Genomic DNA, 18,136 nt, shown 5'->3' with positions numbered 1-18,136 from the left:
GCTTTCCGTATCCACAGATTTTTCTTCCACACACTCAACCATCCATGGCTTGAAAATATTCCAACAACAACAACAATAGCAGCAACATTCCAAAAAGCAAACCTTGGTTCTGCCATTTTATATAAGGAACACCATTTTACTATGCCATTGTATATAATGTGACTTGAGCATCCATGGATTTTGGTACCCATAGTGGGTCCCGGAACCACCCCAATGAATACCAAGGGCCCACTGTATATTTATTTATTTCAAAGATATAGCTGTGTTAGTCTGTAGAATCAATATGTAGAGAGATCTTGTAGTGCCTTTGAGACTAACTGAAAGAACGAAATTGGCAGCATGAGCTTCCGTAGACTTCAATCTCCTTCCTCAGATGCATTACTTATGCTGCCAATTTCTTTCTTTCAGTTAATCTCAAAGGTGCTACAAGCTCTCTCTACATATTTGTTTGTTTGTTTGCTTAGAGTATTTATACCCTGCCCTTCAGCCACAAAGTCACCCAGCTCATCTTACAATTAGTTTGTCTGACACTTTCCACTGTCAGACTTACTATCTTTGATGGTAACCCACCCTCAGGCCTACTATTTTAAGACATAACACACGAAGAAGGAAAAGGTGGTCAAGTGGGAATTCAGCTCAGCCTGGTTGCTTCCTTCTTCAGGCATCAGAGCAATGGCAATTGGAATATGGCTGTGAGAATGGAGGGTTGCCTTATCTACTGTCCTGTGCTATCTCATCACAGTATCCCCAAATAGGTGGTGTAAAATTATAGTTATCCTTCAGGCAAGAAACTGGACCCAAGGGAATAGTTTTGCGACTTCTAGCTGTGAGGCTCTGTGATCGATTATGGTTGGTAAAACTAGAATGAGCTCAATAGAATGAACACTGCTAAAAGGGAGAGAGAAAATGGGAAAATTGGGTAGCACTCTGTAGAGACAAAATGGTTTATCTTTGCATGCCATAAAGTATTTGTCACCAGCTTGTTCGTAAAAGCCATATCTGTTCTGCAGTAAGTGATAATACTGTAGCCCAGTTCCCCAGGGCCTAGTTTTTCCTCTGTGAATACTGTGCATTTCTCCATTTAGTGTCTACTCACTGAACATGTTTTCACTGGCAAATGATTTCTGGTTCATCCAGTATTGAGGATGTTTTATGTTCATGATAATGATTACTCTTCATACATGTTTAATCGTCAGTATCCTCTGACACTTTCAGAGCATCAGTAAGAGTTCTTTGGGGCAAACAAAGGTGTGCATTGAAAGAAGGGAGACCTACCATGAGAAAGGAGTTCTGCTTACTTATTTATTTTAACATTCCTTCAAAGGTTGTCAGGGCAATGTACAGAAAGCATCCTGGAAGCTGTACACTGTGTTACGATATAAAGAATCTAAAATCTTAAAATCAAAAGCGAAACTGAGAGGCTATTTCTGCCAATGAATGAATAAGAAAACAGAAAGAAAGATAGACATTTGAATCTAAAAATTTCACATTGAAAGTTTGATTCAGAATGCTGGAATTTTCTTAAAAGGGTTTTTGCTTAGCATCATAGAATTAGAGTTGGAAGAGACCACAAGGGCCACCTAGTCCAACCCCATTCTGCCACGCAGGAAGACACCATCCAAGCACTCCCAGTAGATAGCCATCCAGCTTCTGCTTAAAAACCCCCAAAGAAGGAGACTCCACAATCCTCCAAGGCAGGCATCCCCAACTAGTGAAAAGCTCTTACTGTTAGGAAGTTCTTCCTAACGTTGAGGTGGAATCTCTTTTCCTATAGTTCAAATCCATTGCTCCAGATCCTAGTCTTTGGAGCAGCAGAAAACCAGCCTACTCCTTCTTCAATATGACATCTTTTCAAATATTTTAATATGGTTATCTTGTCCTCTCCTAACCTTGTTCTCCACAGGCTAAAGATACCCATCTCCCTAAGTTGCTCCTCATAGGACACGACTTTGACCATTTTGGTTGCCCTTTGCTGGATATGCTCCAGCTTTTCAATATCCTTATTGCCATTTATTGGATATTTGGACATTTATTGTCAATTATTGGATATCCAGCATCCAATATAAATTGTGGTGCCCAGAACTGGACACAGTATTCCAGGTGAGGCCTGACCAAAGCAGAATAGAGTGGCACTATTACTTCCCTCGATCTAGACACAATACTCCTATTTAGGTAGCCTAGGATCATATTTGCTTTTGTAGTTCCTGCATCACATTGTCTATCTGGTAGTGCAAAGAGTGGTACCAGCTGTCTCTCATAAGGGAGGGCTTTCACAGTGGATGCCACCATAGAGAAGGCCCTCTCTTTTGGAAATTAAAAATATAATTCTCTCATACAAGGATCATAGAGAAGGATCTCCTCTGATGCTGTGAATGTATGAGCAGATAGATAGATAAGGGAAATGGTGCTTCTTCAGATATTTAGAGCACCACTAGAAATAGCTGGTATAGTTTTGGTAACAAGAAATTTAATTGCATGCACATGGATAGTGTTTTTATTGTAAACACATTGTGCTGTATAAACAATGCTTCTTCAATGGGACATTGTTATTGTTACTGTTGCTGTGTGCCTTCAGATCAACTCCAACTGATAGAATTTTCTTGACAAGGTTACTTCAGAGGGAGTTTGTCACTGCCTTCTTCAGTATCCAAGAAAGTTCAGCTTGTCCAAGGTCAGGTAGTGCGTTTCCATCACTGAGTGAGGATTTGAAGCCTTGTCAGTTAAAGCAGAATCATGGTGCAATAACTGTGTAATGTCAACAGGCCCCTGATTTATATTGAGTGGCAGTAGTTTCCCAGATACCACAACTGGTAACAGTTACCAAGCAGCAGATTTTCCCATCCCAAGCAAGGAGAACCACATAAATACCCTAATGGCACCAGATTCCATCTATCTTGGAAGCTAAGCAGGCTTGGCTCTGGTTAGTACTTGGATGGCAGACCACCAACAAATCCCAAGTGCTGAAGGCTCTGTTTCATAGAAAGGAACTGGTCACCTCTGAGTATTCCTTGCCTAAGAAAACCACATCAAATTCATGGGGTCGTTGTAAGTCAACAGGCAATCTGAAGACACACACACAAACACACATCCTAATCCTCTGCAAGGGAGGGAAAGGGAAAGCAGATTAGGCAAAGAAGGAAGAGCAGAAGAGGGAGTCCAATGTTTTCAAGAACCCTGGATGGTACAGAATTGCATCAGGCGTGGCCCATGGGAATCTTCATTTGCATCCTAGGATGCAGGGTATACATACTGTATAGGCTGTCTTTTCAGGAAATGGTGCCTGATGAATATTCCAAGAGCATCCAGGGCTTGTTGGAACACATTTTCAACACTCCTGCCCTGTATACAACATGACCCAATGGTATGATCAGTCTGGGAGCTGTATAAGACCCATTTCTATCCAAAGAGAGGTGGCATCCCTTTGCTAAAATTTCATAGAGTTACCCTTTTAACATATTTCCTGCATAAAGAAGTGTCACAATGAAAAGCAAAACCAGACTTCTTGTATGCAAAAGACCATATTCCTCATTCTTTCTATCTCATTAGCTGTCTCAACTTTAGAACAAGCTAGCTGTGACAGTAAAGTTGGGAGTTAAAGTTTTAGGGGGGAAAGCCTGTTTTTTAGTGTGTGTGTTTCCAGTGACTTGTCATTTGCACAAAAATAAAGAAAAAAGAGTTGATTTTTTTACCTAAAGTGCTTTTCTGTCTAGAGGGACCGCTTAATTGTAGTCACAAATCACCTTGAATGCTTTCCTAGAAAGATAAAACAAGTTAAATTTGTATATCACTCAGCAAGTGCTTCCTTCTGAATTGGATATGAGATGGAGATTTTAGCTTTCCCTTCTGTAGCTTTAGGGTTCCTGCCCAGATCTTTTCCTCCCTTTCAGATATTTCATAACAGCACAGAAGGAGGGAAGCAGACTCCCCGCACCCACCCCATGTTTGCTTTATTAAATTTTTGAACTCCTTCTCCCCTCCTTCCACATCACTGGGGACCACGATCCAACAGCCCAGAGATGTACCTTGCTTTGCATTTTGATTTGCAGAAATCTCCTTAGCATTTTACAAGAAGGAGCACTGCAGTTGTTATGTTAAATAAGTGTAATTACCATGCGTTAAGGGAATTTTCCATCCTTGACTTGCCACATGTGCTCTCACATGGAGAAAATATACCCTACAGCATTTCTGTCTCTTTTAGCTTTATGGGGCTCTGCTTCCATTTTGTTCTTCAGTGTGATATGGTTTCAGTCTGTGCTGCAGAGAAAAAGAGTCTGACTCCCTTGTAAATTTACATCTGGAGGGTTCTCTTTCTTCCAAGGGTTGGACAGTTGCACTGTGTGCCCCTTGCTGGGATCCAGAAGGTCCATGTATTCCGTTCACTGGCTGGTCTGCATTATAGTCCCTTCATTCTAGACAAACAGAATGCTATCTGGCTGCATGTGATTTGCAGGAGTTAGGGCTTTTTGCACTGGTGGGGAAGAACTGCTTAAACTCCACAGAAAAAGCCTTTGTGGTTTTTACTGGAGTATCCACGGAAGTCCTCAGAAATGGACATTATTGCAGTATAGCCATCTGCCTGGATTTGGGCGGCTGTGATTTTCAGCAAAGGGAGGGTAAATAGATGTGAATAGATGCAATTTTGTACAAGGAAGCAAAGGCAATTAACCGTTTGTGTTACTTACGTCTAGACTAGCCCCAAATTTCTGACCAAAAGTGACCGGGAGTGCCTGCTCAATCCTCTGGGGAGGTAGCATTTCATTTCACTGGCTATTTCACTGGGTTTGGGGGCCATTTGCACCTGCCTCACCTGTTCCAAGACTGGATGGGGCTTTTATACAAGTTGGATGGCTACTTTCTATTTGGGGAAAAATACCCAAGGATAGACCTTTAAAAAGATGGGAGAGGTTCAAATGCAGCAAAATGTCCAACAGCACCCTCAAAGGCTTGGGAAGGTGTCACGTTGGGGTAGATATTTTCTGACCACAGCCAGCCAGAAAGACAAATAAGTGAGTAGAGTAAATCTGGGAACTACCTTCAACTGTGGATGACCCTTGGTCTACCAAGCCCAGTATTGTTAACTCTGACTGGCAACTGTGGCTCTTCTGGGTTGTAGGTGGGATCCCTTCTTTGCCCTAATCTGGAGATCCCTAATATTAATCTCTGGTGATCTCCAAATCCACATACTAACCCAGCCTGACCCTGCTTTGTTTCCAATACAGAATCAAAGAGTTGGAAGGGGTCCTATGGACCATCATGTCCAAACCCATGCTCAGTTCAGGATCTCCAGCTGAAACATCCCCAGAAGTTATCTATCCAGACTGTTTTTGAAGACAGCCAGAGAAGGAAACCCCCATCGCCTATTTAGGCAATTGATTCCATTGTCAAAGCACTCTTATTGTCAAGAAGTTTCTTCTAATGTTCAATCAAACTCTACTCTCCTATAACTTCATACTGTTAGACCTGGTCCTACACTCTACATTCCCAACCCCTCCTCTCTGTGTCAGCCCTTGAGATATTTAAATAGTGCAATCATGTCACCCCTCAGACTTCTCTTCACCAAACTGAACATGCCCAGGTCCTTCACCTTTGGTTTTGTTCTCCAAGCCTCATCATTCTTGTTGCCCCTCTCTGAACCTGCTCCAACTTGTCTATAACTTGATGGTAAGAATCATTCATGGACAGAACTAGTTGTCTAGAGAGATGATGAGGTCTCCTTCTCTGGACATCTTCAAAAAGAGGCTGGACATCCACCTGCTGGGGATGATCTAGCTGGACATCTTACATTCAGTAGGGGGGTTGGACTCCTGTAGGACCCTTCCAGAGTTAAGAAATTCTTCCATCGCTGTGTTTTCTTTTTAAAATTGTAGTCATCTTGGGAGGGCTTCATATCCAAGCAGAGATAGGCCTCACAGAAAGCGGCTTCAATGTGTTTTCTTCTGAGACAGTTCAGTTCAAATTATGCCCTCCACACACATGGTCATCATGGATTTAGGAGGAGAGAATTTTCCCATTTTCTTTTTTCTTGCACATGAAAAAGCTGAGTGGAGAGGGCAGTGTTGTGATGAAAAAGTGTCACATAGAAGAGAGCTAAGCAATCCATCCATCTATTTGGTCAATACATACATGCACAATATGTTTTATTCATACAGGTGTTTATTTAACTGTTTTAATTTAATGTTTTAATTGGCTTGCTTTTTCAGTGCTTTTCTTAAAATTTTGAACCACATACTGTTTTAGCTCTTCAGTTTTACACTGTAAGCCGCTTTTGGTTCCATATTGGCACATTCCCCCCCCCCCCCCAATGTGCCAAATATGTACCATATTTGTGCCTGTTATCTATAATAGTTTCCTTCTTTTCTGTGAACCATCTGGGAATTGCAGCCAATGGCTCAGGGATCAGCTTCAATCCACTTTGAGTTATACTATTCTACAACAAGAAATGGGTCCTTAAGATAAAAGAAAATTGATTATTCACAGTGGAGTCTTGTTCCTGAAAATCACAGTGAGATGCAAACATCTCTGGTTCCCACACACACACACACACACACACACACATACCAGTTCTGGAGCAATATACTAATGCCAGTCTTCCCTCTTTTACTGTGTTTCAGATTTATTCAAGAGATTGAGCATGCTTTGGGTTTCAGTCCAACCAAGCAGTGTCCGCTCCGAGAATTCCTCACCATGTATATCAAGAGCATCTTTCTTAGCCAAGTCTTGGGAGAAATCAACAAGGAAATTGAAGGGGTTACCAAAATAACTGATCCACTGAAAATACTGGCCAATGCAGACACCATGAAGATGCTTGGAGTGCAGAGACCTCTCTTGCAGGTAAGAAAGTCATACAGTAAAGCTTTGAAAGGATCCCCCCACCAGCCTTGGTGAACCTTAAGGAAAGGGAGTACAGGTTGAGTCTTCTTGTCTGAAATGCTTGGGGCTATAAGTGTTTAGTTCCAGGAGCCTCCGTGGATACTAAAAATCGATGGATTCTCAAGTCCCATTCAACATAGTGGCATAGTAAAATGGTATCCCTTATATAAAATAGCAAAATTAAGGTTTGCTTTTTGGAATTTATATCTTTTGGAAATATTTTCAACCCATAGATAGTTAAATTCTTTGATAAAGAATCCATGCATACAGGGGGCCAGTTGTACTGGTCTTTACATGGCATTTTCTTCACTGTTTGGTACAGAAGGCAGTGATAGAAAATCTAAGGTGGGTAGAACAAAGCAATAGGAAAAAAATGCTGTGCACCATTACCAGGCAGATTGGAAACACAGAGTTTATTGTTGAGAGGTAGCCAGAGATATCACAACAGAACGTAGAGTAGCCATAACCATTTATAGCACTAGATGTCAGAAACAACGATAATAGAATCTTGCTCTTTTTAAAGAGAAGGATCTATCTCCATCCTTAGCACTTTGTCACGGAAACCACTCAGTGCATTCTGAGTAAAAGTCACATCCCATTTCTGCTCATTTCCAGGCACAGGCGACAGTAAAACAATTGCCCTTTGTAGTTTATTATCTCTCATTACAGCAATTGACCACAGAAACAGGGCCAGTATATTCATTTTTGGCATTTTCATTTCCTAGCAGAATCTCCCCCCCCCCAAAAAAAAAAAAAAGCTTACCATACATAGTAGTCCAAGAATAACTCTTTCCACTTTGCAAAGGGATCTTGTAATACCTTTGAGACTAACTGAAAGAAAGAAGTAGACTTGAACTTATTCCTCAGATGCATGAGTGGTGTAGCAAGCAACTGAGATTCAGTTGCACTCTAGGCTGGAGCATCTCACTTAAAAATAGGAATTGGTTACATTGTGAGTCATTTTCAGTGTCTTCTCCCCATGTCACAGTTTTTTCTGGCATGATGGCCAATGTCCACTGAAAAACTATAAAGGAGAATGGGCTTTCTACATACTGGTACATAAGAGCCAGCGTACTATAGAGATTTGAACATCAAACGACAACTTTGGAAATCAGGGCTTGAATCTTTGCTCGTTTTTGGAAACCCACTGGGTGACTTTGGACAAGTCACACTTTCTCAGCCTCAGAGGAAGTCAAAGACCCCCCCCCCCCAAAAAAAACCCACAAATCTTGCTAGAAAAGCCCATGATAGGTCCACCTTAGGGTTGCCATAAGTTGGAAATGACTCAAAGGCACACAGCAACACAACTAACTACAGGTTCATCTTAGGGTTGCTATAAGTTGAAAAGAACTTGAAGGCAATGTGAAGTCGAAGGTTGCACAGCCAGTATCCATAGTTTTCAGTGGCTTTCCTGGCTATGTGGGGCACATTCTGGAAGAATTTATTCCTGATGTTTCGCCTGTATCTGGCTGGCATCTTCAGAGGTTGGCGGCATGGAAGTATGCGGGATATATAAATAATAATAATAATAATAATAATAATAATAATAATAATAATGTTTATTTATATACCGCTTTTCCAAATTAGATCAAAGCGGTGTACAACAGGAAGTACAATACAAAGTAAAAAAAAAAACATAACAGGCCTCTCTCCCCCTCAAGATGGTGGTCGGAAGGAGGGCTTTTTCTTCTTACAGGCAGGCAGTTGGAGCTTGCCTGCCTCTCCTCCCCAAGATGGTGGCTGAAGGGAGGGCTTTTCTTCGTACAGGCAGGCAGTTGTAAGTAATATATACTTATGTGATCCTTGGTTGGGAGGAAGTGATTCACATGTTGATCTGTGTGTTGGTCTGTTGTGACAACAGCAGATACCAGGGGCCCCAGCTGATACCAGGGGCCCACTGTAGTAGTAGTACTAGTAGTACTAGTAGTAGTAGTAGTAGTAATCCATTGTATTTAATAGGACATGATCATCCACATGAGATTTTGGTATCCACATGGAACCAAACCCCAGTGGATACCAGGGGCCCACTGTAGTAGTAGTAGTAGTAGTAATAATAATAATAATAATAATAATAATAATAATATTCCATTGTATTTAATGGGACTTGAGCATCCACAGATGGTAGTATCCATAGTTGATCCTGGAAGCAACCCCCAGTGGATACCAGGGGCCTACTGTAATAATAATAATAATAATAATAATAATAATAATAATATTCCATTGTATTTAATGGGACTTGATCATCCATGGATTTTGGTATCCACAGGAGGTCCTGGAACCAAACCCCAGAGGATACCAAGAGCTCACTGTAGATCTGATTCTCAGCCAGCTTTGTGAGAAACTTTCCTTTTGCGTTTGTCATGCATGATAGACTATAAATGTTTTGGAAAGAGCCACCGGGAGAGTGGACAGTCTCGAAAAACGCCTGCTGAAGGCTGGCTGCGCAGCTGCTTCTGCCCTAATGACTTGCTTGAGATAATGAGGCTGTTGCTGAGATTGGCTTTCTCTCTTGCTTCTAGGGGAGATCACTTGTGGCTCTCCCAAGAAAGCGTTGTCACCAGCCGTGAATGCATACTGTTCTCATCTTGTCAAATTACTGTACATTAATCAGATGGATGTTGATGACGAGCAGCAGTCCCATAGCCGCTGATGGTTGCCAAGCAAGTTTTTGTCATTTAGCACTATAAACAAATGAGCTTTCTTTCAGGTCGATTGGCAGCCATAATCAGAAACTATTAGGCTACAGTTGTAGTCAGTCAATGGTGCGTTCCTTGCTTCTCGGGGGCGAGTGTGACCTTTGAGGCATGAGTCAAAATTCTGATCAATAAATAATGCTTTGCAGCAATGTAGAAATTCTTATTCTTCGCAGAAAGGCTTTGAATATTTTGCACACACAGATACTCTTTTTCAATAAGTCTCTCTTGCTCTCTTTCACAGTACTGGAAACTAAACAGATGCTGCATCTGCACTGCAGAATTAATCCAGTTTGGCACCACTTTAACTGCTGTGGCTCAGTGCCATGGAATTCTGGGAATTGTAGTTTGTCGCGGCACCAGAGTTCTCTGGCAGAGAAGGCTAAATGTCTCACAAAACTACACTTCCCAGTATTCCATAGCATTGAGTCATGCCAGTTAAAGTGATGTCAGCCTGGATTATTTCTGCAACGCGGGTGCAGCCTTAGACACCAAAATAGGTTTCACAGCCAGAGAGAGCCTGGATCCAAACAAGCATAGTAAAAAACTAAGTTATGGATTCCCTAAGGGTTTCTTTGAAATATTTAGACTCACATTTTCTTCTATTGATCCCAGCCTGAATCATTACCATAGCAACTAATACATGGAGTGTGTGCGTGCATATATATATATATATAGAGAGAGAGAGAGAGAGAGAGAGATTTGTGTAATAATATAAGTGAGTGAGATGCACTTCAAAGGCTTTCACGGCCGGCATCCATAGTTTTTTGTGGGTTTTTTGGGCCATGAGGCCATGTTCTAGAAGAATTTATTCCTGACATTTCTCCCTCGTCTCTGAAGATGCCCGCCACAGATGCAGGTGAAACATCAGGAATAAATTATTCTAGAACATGGCCTCATAGCCCGAAAACCCCCCAAAAAAACTAGAAATGCACTTCCGTCGCCATTTTGTTACTGAAAAATGTTCAGTGTGACACCCACGAAGCACAGTGTAGCAGTGGGCATGAGATTTCCATAAATTGTATGGATCATTTAGCTGGCTTTCTACTGTGAGCATAGCCATTGTGGATAAACAAAACAAAAACAAGATTCTGTCCTTGGCATAGTTGCCACACAGGAATTGGTGCAAGCAGGCATACATGGAGAGGCAATTTCCTGAATTCAGCCCTGAACCTGTATGCTCAGGTTTCAGTGATGGACAGGAGTTCATTGGCACAATTAGACTCTCTGGCTGAGTATCCTAAGAACCTCTTCCTAAACTGCAAATCCCAGATTTCCACAGAAGACAGCTGTAGCAGTTAAAGAGGAATGATAGCGCTATAACAGTGTAGTATGATCTTGCCCTGCGACTCTGAAGACCAGGGTTTGATTCCGTGTTCAGTCATGGAAACCCACTGGATAATTTTGGGGAGTCACACTCTCTCAGTCCCAGAATACCTCATGATAGGGTAATCTCAGGGTCACCACAAGTTGGAAACGATTTGAAGGCACACACCAACAGCACCTGGGTATTGGTGGAAGAGAAAAGAGAAGGCTATGAGATATGATAGCCATCTTTAAATATTTGAAGGGCTGTCATGTGGAAGATGGCACAAGCCTATATTTTACTGCTCCAGAGAGTAAGGCCCGAACCAGTGGATTCAAGTTCTGGGGACCACTGAGTTTAGATTTTGAGATGTAAGTCTTCATCCTTTTGTGCGTACACACACAAAATAACTTCACTGTTTTTCTCCCTGCTATATGAGATTCTGAGGGCTTCTGTGCTCCCTGGACATCAGGAGAACAGGGTCCAAATCCCTACTCAGCTATGGAAACTCATTGGATGATCTTGGACAAGTCACACTCTCTCAGCATCAGCGGAAAGCACCCTTACTCTGAATAAGTCTTGTCAAGAAAACCCTATGAAAGTGTTTCCAGACATTGACATCAACTTGAAAGCACATAACAGCACAACAAAGTTACAGTACTGAGTCAGATGATCTTCAAGATGGCAAGCACTTGCCTGAGCTTGTCCACCCCACAACATACCTAGTACTGCCCTGGATCTAAAATTAAAATATAACACCAAACAAAGCGAGTTATCTTCTATGCACAGGACATGCAGGAATAACTGTAACGTCATGCAAAATGACTCACTGTTTTGGAGTTTGGGACTGTTCATTGGACAGTCAGGATAGATGACCAGTAAAAATGCTGGAACATTCTCAAAAACTGATGTTTTGCAAACACACATACACATATATATTTGTGGCGTGCGTGTGTGTGTTTTCTATCACCACCTTTTGACATTTGGTTCATACCCAGCTTTTTCATCTGACCTGGCCTTAGGACACACACTGCATGATGGATTATTTTAATTAGCTCAACAGCATGGACAAGCTTGCCTTCACAAGGCAAATATTGTGTTCATAAATCTTCATTTTTGCTCCTTCGACCAGATCTCTGCGGCTGCTTAGCTAAAAACGCCTCTGATTTGATTATATGTATTGTTTTCCACTTCAGTCCACCAGAAGCCAATATGGCCAAGGCTGAAATTCTGAGCACAAAAGAGTGACTGTAATCACATCAGACCAGCAGTTCATCTAGCCCTTCTTCCCCAGCGCATATCGTCTGATGCTACATGGGCATACTAGTGATCTTTGTCAGTTGTCCCTATTTTCCTAAACGTAGAGGTTTAAATGCATCTCAGGAAGTAGACTGAAGTCTATGAAAGCTCATGCTGCCAATTTCTTTCTTTCAGTTAGTCTCATAGGTGCTACAAGATCTCTCTACATACTGATTCTACAGACTAACACAGCTATATCTTTGAATTCCTACATTACTAGACATAGATGTTTCTGTCCAACAGTGGAACAAACTCCCTCAGAGTGAAGTGGAGTCTCCCTCCTTGGAGGTCTTCAAACGGAGGCTGGATGGCCATCTGTCGGGGATGCTTTGATCTGGATTTCCTGCATGGCAGGGAGTTGGACTGGATGGCCCTTGCGGTCTCTTCCAACTCTATGATTCTATGATTCTACTCTATTAGTTGACCCAACCTTTACTTACAGCAGATGGTTCTAATGGCCAGTGGTACATTCAAGTGTAGAGTTAAGACTACCATTGTAGACAAGTGAAAGGAAAAGTACTTAATTATGAGTTCCCTTGATAGTTTTGTTCTCTCAATGGTACTATTCCCAAAGTGTGATGGGATGCACAAAAGAGAAGTCTGACATCACGCATTTTGAAATGGGAGCCTGTCAAAGTTAAGTTCCCATAGACCAAATAACCCCTTCTATTTAACTCTCTTCTGTCTATGAATTTGTTCCACTTCCTTTGGTTAAACTGAATTGGTACTTTTTTAAAAAGAAAGAGTTCTTGCCAGTCACCTGTAGTGAGCATCACCTCTGTATCTAGTTAGAAGGGTTTCGGAGTCCTTGTTAACATCTTGGCCTTCATGAAGACCTGCCCAGTATTTAGTACTAGAAAGTTTCACTTTAGCCTGCTGGTTCAAGGCTGAGAAAGAATCAGCCGCTGGGAACAGACAGTGAAGTAAACTTCCTTATTAGCAATCTAGATGTACAGCTCCTAGCTGCTGGGATAGGATATGGGTCATGCCTTGATATAAAGGAATGGGTTGAGAGGTGGTTGCTCTTGTGTGCCTTCAAGTCATTTCCAACTTATGGTTACCCAATCATGAGTTTTTCTTGGCAAGATTTGTTCAGAAGAGGTTTGCCTTTGCCTTCCTCTGAGAATGAGAGAGTGTGGCTTACCCAAAGCCAACCAGTGGGTTTTCATGGCTGAACGGGGATTCAAACCCTGGTCTCCACAGTTGTAGTCCTGTCCAAAACGGTACACAATGCTGGCACCCGCATTGGCTCACGCGCAGATTAAGCTCTTAACTGGGCACTGTTTCTTCACACATGCATATGCATAATTTCATTACTCTTCAGTTTATGTCTCTGAGCTGGAAGTGTCTCTGTCACAGTTGAAAAATCTTATGCCTGGATTAGGTGATAATTATAGATCTGTCTACTGTGATTCATGTAATGTCTTATTCATACTTACACCTCCTCACCTGAGCTGTAGACAACACAGCGCCTTCCAGATGTTTGAATTACAAGTCCCATCAGTCTCAGCTAGTGTGTACAATAGTTAGGGATGATAAAAGTGCTTCTGTGAATGATCTAGAAGATCTGACTCTTTGTACTATTTATGAACAGTCCTGGGTGGGACAATTGTGTTGGCTCATACATAGCTACCTTCAGATATTCTTCTTGTAGTCTCTCTTTTATGATATACTTTCAGAACAGCAAAAGTGGATCTATTTTAGTCAAATTATTAGAATTATTACATTCCCCTTTTATATATGTTCAAGGGATTTATCTTTATTCAGAACGTTGAGGGTGGAAATTGATTTGGACATTAACGCTGTTTCCATTTTTCATACTCACATTAACTGGTGTGGAATATATTTGCAGAAGTGGAATAGAAGGCAGGCAAAAGGCCTTCCACTGGACCTAAGTTGGACAAAGTGCATGTCTGGCTCCAAGGATGCTTTTTGGCCCTTTACTCCTCAATATTTCTCAATATTAATGGTGAAATGGCTTTCCTAGAAGCCTTTGGAGAAATAATTCACCTTTTAAATCGGTTTCAGTATCTCCCTCCTCATTATTTGCCAACAAAAACACCAGTATGCAAAGGGATCTTGTAGAACCTTTGAAACTAACGGAAAGGCATGAGCTTTCATAAACTTGAATCCTCTTCTTCAGATGCATGGACTGGAGGATCTAGGAACAGACCTACAGAAGCAAGCTATGTGTAAGAACAGAAGGAGAAATGTAAAACTTGTGGGTATGAAGATGGGGTGATAGGTTTAGTTGTAAGGATGGTCATTCAGGGACAAAGGCAGGAGGAGAGGTGGTGCTGAAAGCCAAGGTGAGTAGATGACCATACGCTGGTCATCTGTGGTCATACGGTGGTGGCGGAAGTATTGGAATGTAGTGTGGAAACCAGAAAGGAGATGTGATGAACTGGACAACAAAGCCCTCATTAAGGTTGGAAGGTTAACTAGTATTATAATGTGTGTAGCGTGCCAGGAAACCATTGTGCCAATTTTCCAAAACCAAAAGCAGACATCCACTAGTTGTTATTTGTTGTCAACTTTGAGCTATGGAGAAACCCTATGCATGAGAGACCTCCAAGTCATCAACAGCCCTTCTCAATACTTCCAAGTTCAGAACCATGGCAGCCATGATGGCTTCCCCAATTAAATCAATCCATGTATGTGTGGTCTACTTCTTTGCCCTTTGCCTTCTACCAAGTACCATCTTTTCCAGTGTGTCAGGTCATTGTGAAGTTGAAGGCTTTCATGGCCGGCATCCATGGTTTTTTGTGGGTTTTTTGGGCTATGTGGCCATGTTCTAGAACATTTCCTTCCTGACGTTTCATGTCATGTCATTTCTTACTATGTCCAAAGTAAGGCAGTATCATTCCTCTTGGCTTTTGAGAGAGTTCTGGCTTGATTTGCTGTAGGTCCCATTCATTGAGATGTTCAACAGCTTCTAGGTCTTTTCTCCATCATTTGGCATTTTGGGCCATCATTGCAGCTCCTCAAAGGACCCAGGGTCAAAAGAGTGGCTCGCTGACCAATTGCAGTTGCCCATCCTTGTGCTAGATACTACAAGTTGTAAAACATTGGCTCCAGTTTAGTTTCTGGTTTCCAGACTGTTCTTAACATATATAATTATACCTGGGGGATGTGTTAAAAAGTGCCATGTGTAATGTGACAGGAAACTGTTGTAGAGACAAAAGCAAGATTAATCGCTTTTCAAGCAGAAAGCTGAAAAAGTTGTCTTCTGAAAGACCTCATTGCCTCCCACCTTCCCTCTCCCAGGGAGCATTCAGTGCAAGAGAGGATTGAAAGAGCAATGAGTTTGAAAGAATAAAAGACACGGCTGAAGTTGGGCAAGCACCGTGATCCGTATATTCATGTCTAAGTTGTTGATGCTAAATTATATCCTAAAGAATTTGAAGCCTGGTAATTAAAATGCTGCCTCTTGTTTGCTGTGGTAGATAGAAAATAACCCCTTCTGGTTGAAAGAGTGCTCATACACTTGCCCACACAGCTGCCTGACAGGGATGCTGTATCTGTGCTGCGATGGCACGTGAATTTCAATATGAATTCGGCATATGATATATGGTTGCATCTAAGCGATGAATTGATCTCTGCAGCTGCAGGTGTTAATGGAAAGAATCACAAATTAATTAACCCTGGCTGTAGTCCTGCTAGGGTGGGTACTTGCACGTCTTCCAAACAGGAGGACATATATTACCAATAAATGCATAAGATTTGCATAAAATATTGAATATTCTAAATTATATGTGTAGGTATGTATTTAGACAGAATTGCTGTAATTTAAATAGACAGGAAACAGCATTTTGTTTGCAGAAAATTATATTTAGGTGCAGAAATATTATTTCCTGCAAAGGAAATGCTGCTTTTCTGCACAAAAATAGCACATGTGAATGTGGCACACAGTAGGACCCAAACTGCAAAGTTTCTCATCAGTCCAGGATTCTCATTGTCAGGGTTTCCTGAAACTCTAGAAATTTTTTGACCATTTTTTTCAAATATTGTCAAATATTCTTTCTATCCCCTAGACATTTCTCTGTGCTTTCTGCCCCCTCCTTCTCCTGCCAACCCCTGAAGCTGCTGCCTCTCTCTGCCTAATGGCAGAGTTACTTGCAGGGTAAACCCTGTTCCTGCTGCCCTTTTGGAAGGAACAAATTCATAGTGAAGAAAGCACAAGAGAATGGATGAAGGTGGCCAAGCAACGAAGGACACCCAAGCTCAACCATGAAGCTGTAGGAAAAGAGATTCCACCAAAACATTAGGAAGAACTTCCTGATGTTACAGCAGTGTTCAACAATAGAATGTCATATTCAGAATGGAGCAAGCTTGTTTTCTGCTGCTCCAGAGACTAGAACATGGAGCAATGGATTCAAACCACAAGAAAACGATTCCACCTAAACATTAGGAAGAACTTCTTGTCAGTGAGAGCTGTTCAACAGTGGAATATGTTCCCTCAGATGGTGGTGGAATCTCCTCCTTGGGAGATTTTTAAACAGAGGTTGGATGGCCATCTATCAGGAATGCTTTGATGGTGTCTTCCTCTATGGCAGAATGGGGTTGGATTGGATGGCCCTTAGCGTCTCTTCCAACTCTGTGATTCTATGATTCTCTAATTCTATGACTCAGAAATTCATAGGAAAATTCCAGTCCATTTTTAGCTTTGGGCATACACAAGCACAGTTTGACTTGGCCTTTTTGTTGTTGACAAAATGAATCTGAAGCGTCTCAAATAACACATTTTTGACTCACCAGTGTGTGCCATGGTCCGCAGTGCAGAAAAGGCCATGAAGAAGCCAGACCTCTTGACAATATGTTACATAGTCAGGGTGCCTCTTTGCCAGCTGTCCAAGCACTTGTGACATTTTGGGGGAGACTCATTATCTGGCCAGGATAAATAATAATCTGACCTTAATAACTGGCCATGACAAAAGTCCAAGAAAGGTCAGGCAGATGGACCAAGATTCTGGCTCTGGATGTCTTAAAGGGATACAGAAGAATCCTTCAATATGGCATTTGAAATCTTTTGACTGTTTCATCAAGAACTCATAACTAACCCTTTATATTTTAGGACATTTCTGGATAGCTATGGTTGCCATTGATTCCAAATGCCTGTGACTGCCTGTTCTTCCAGTCCTGTGTCAGTGTCCCCAGTCATGTGCCTGCCCATTGGCACAATAGCAATAGCATCTACATTTCTATACCACTCTATAGTGAACTCAGCACTCTCTAAGTGGTTTATAATCTGTAAGCCAATTGATCACAACAAGCAGAGTACCCATTTTACTGACCTACAAAAAAGCATTGGAGCCCTGGGATCGAACTCATAACCTTGTGGCTGCAAAAATACCAGTATTTAAGCATGCACTACCAGGGCTCCTTCATTTTAACTGAAAGAAACTTTAAGAAACTCATTTAAACCTCTGATGTCGAAGAATCCATAATGTCTTCAGAAATACCTGGCAGCTATTGACATTAGAACTGAGGCGAGGACTGCAAAAGAGTCTGTGACCACATAGAGACTCTCATAGTTCCTTTACTTGGGTGTTAAATTTTGTTTTGTTGGGTATTAGAGTTACTTGGGGTGTAACTCTAATGGGGGGGGGGATATGAAAACTAAAACTGTTAGGGATTAGCCTTAGTTTAGCAGAGTGATAGATAAAACATTTCTTGATCTCACATTATTTCTCTGAACTGAAACTGACTCAAAAATAAACAAGGCAAGCAGTTTCAGATTACAAATTTAGAAAAGGTTCTCAACAATGACTCCTTTTCATCCTGGAGAGAAGTGACCAGTGGGGTCCTGGGCCCAGTGCTATTCAACATCTTTATCAATGACTTGGATGACAGAATTGGGGGTATACTTATCATATTTGCAGATGACACCTAACTAGGAAGAGTAGCTAATACTCCAGAGGACAGGATCAAAATTCAAAATGACCTGAATAGACTAGAAAGCTGGGCC

General features: G+C 41.6%; 1 protein-coding gene across 1 annotated transcript in view; it reads left to right on the top strand.

Moving 5' to 3' along the window:
* The window catches only part of EXOC4 (exocyst complex component 4), a 510,603-nt gene that overhangs the window by 373,712 nt on the left and 118,755 nt on the right, over positions 1-18,136 (top strand). Inside the window, exon 11 of the mRNA XM_089527458.1 lies at positions 6,612-6,831. Coding sequence (XP_089383584.1) covers positions 6,612-6,831 — 220 coding nt within the window. The remainder of the gene's footprint in view (positions 1-6,611; positions 6,832-18,136) is intronic.

This window comes from Sceloporus occidentalis, unplaced genomic scaffold, assembly GCF_023333645.1.
Source record: "Sceloporus occidentalis isolate IW3139 unplaced genomic scaffold, rSceOcc1.0.p SCAF_5, whole genome shotgun sequence".
Lineage (NCBI taxonomy): Eukaryota > Metazoa > Chordata > Lepidosauria > Squamata > Phrynosomatidae > Sceloporus > Sceloporus occidentalis.
The sequence above is the reverse complement of the archived record's forward strand: the minus strand, read 5'-3'. Positions and strand labels throughout refer to the sequence as shown.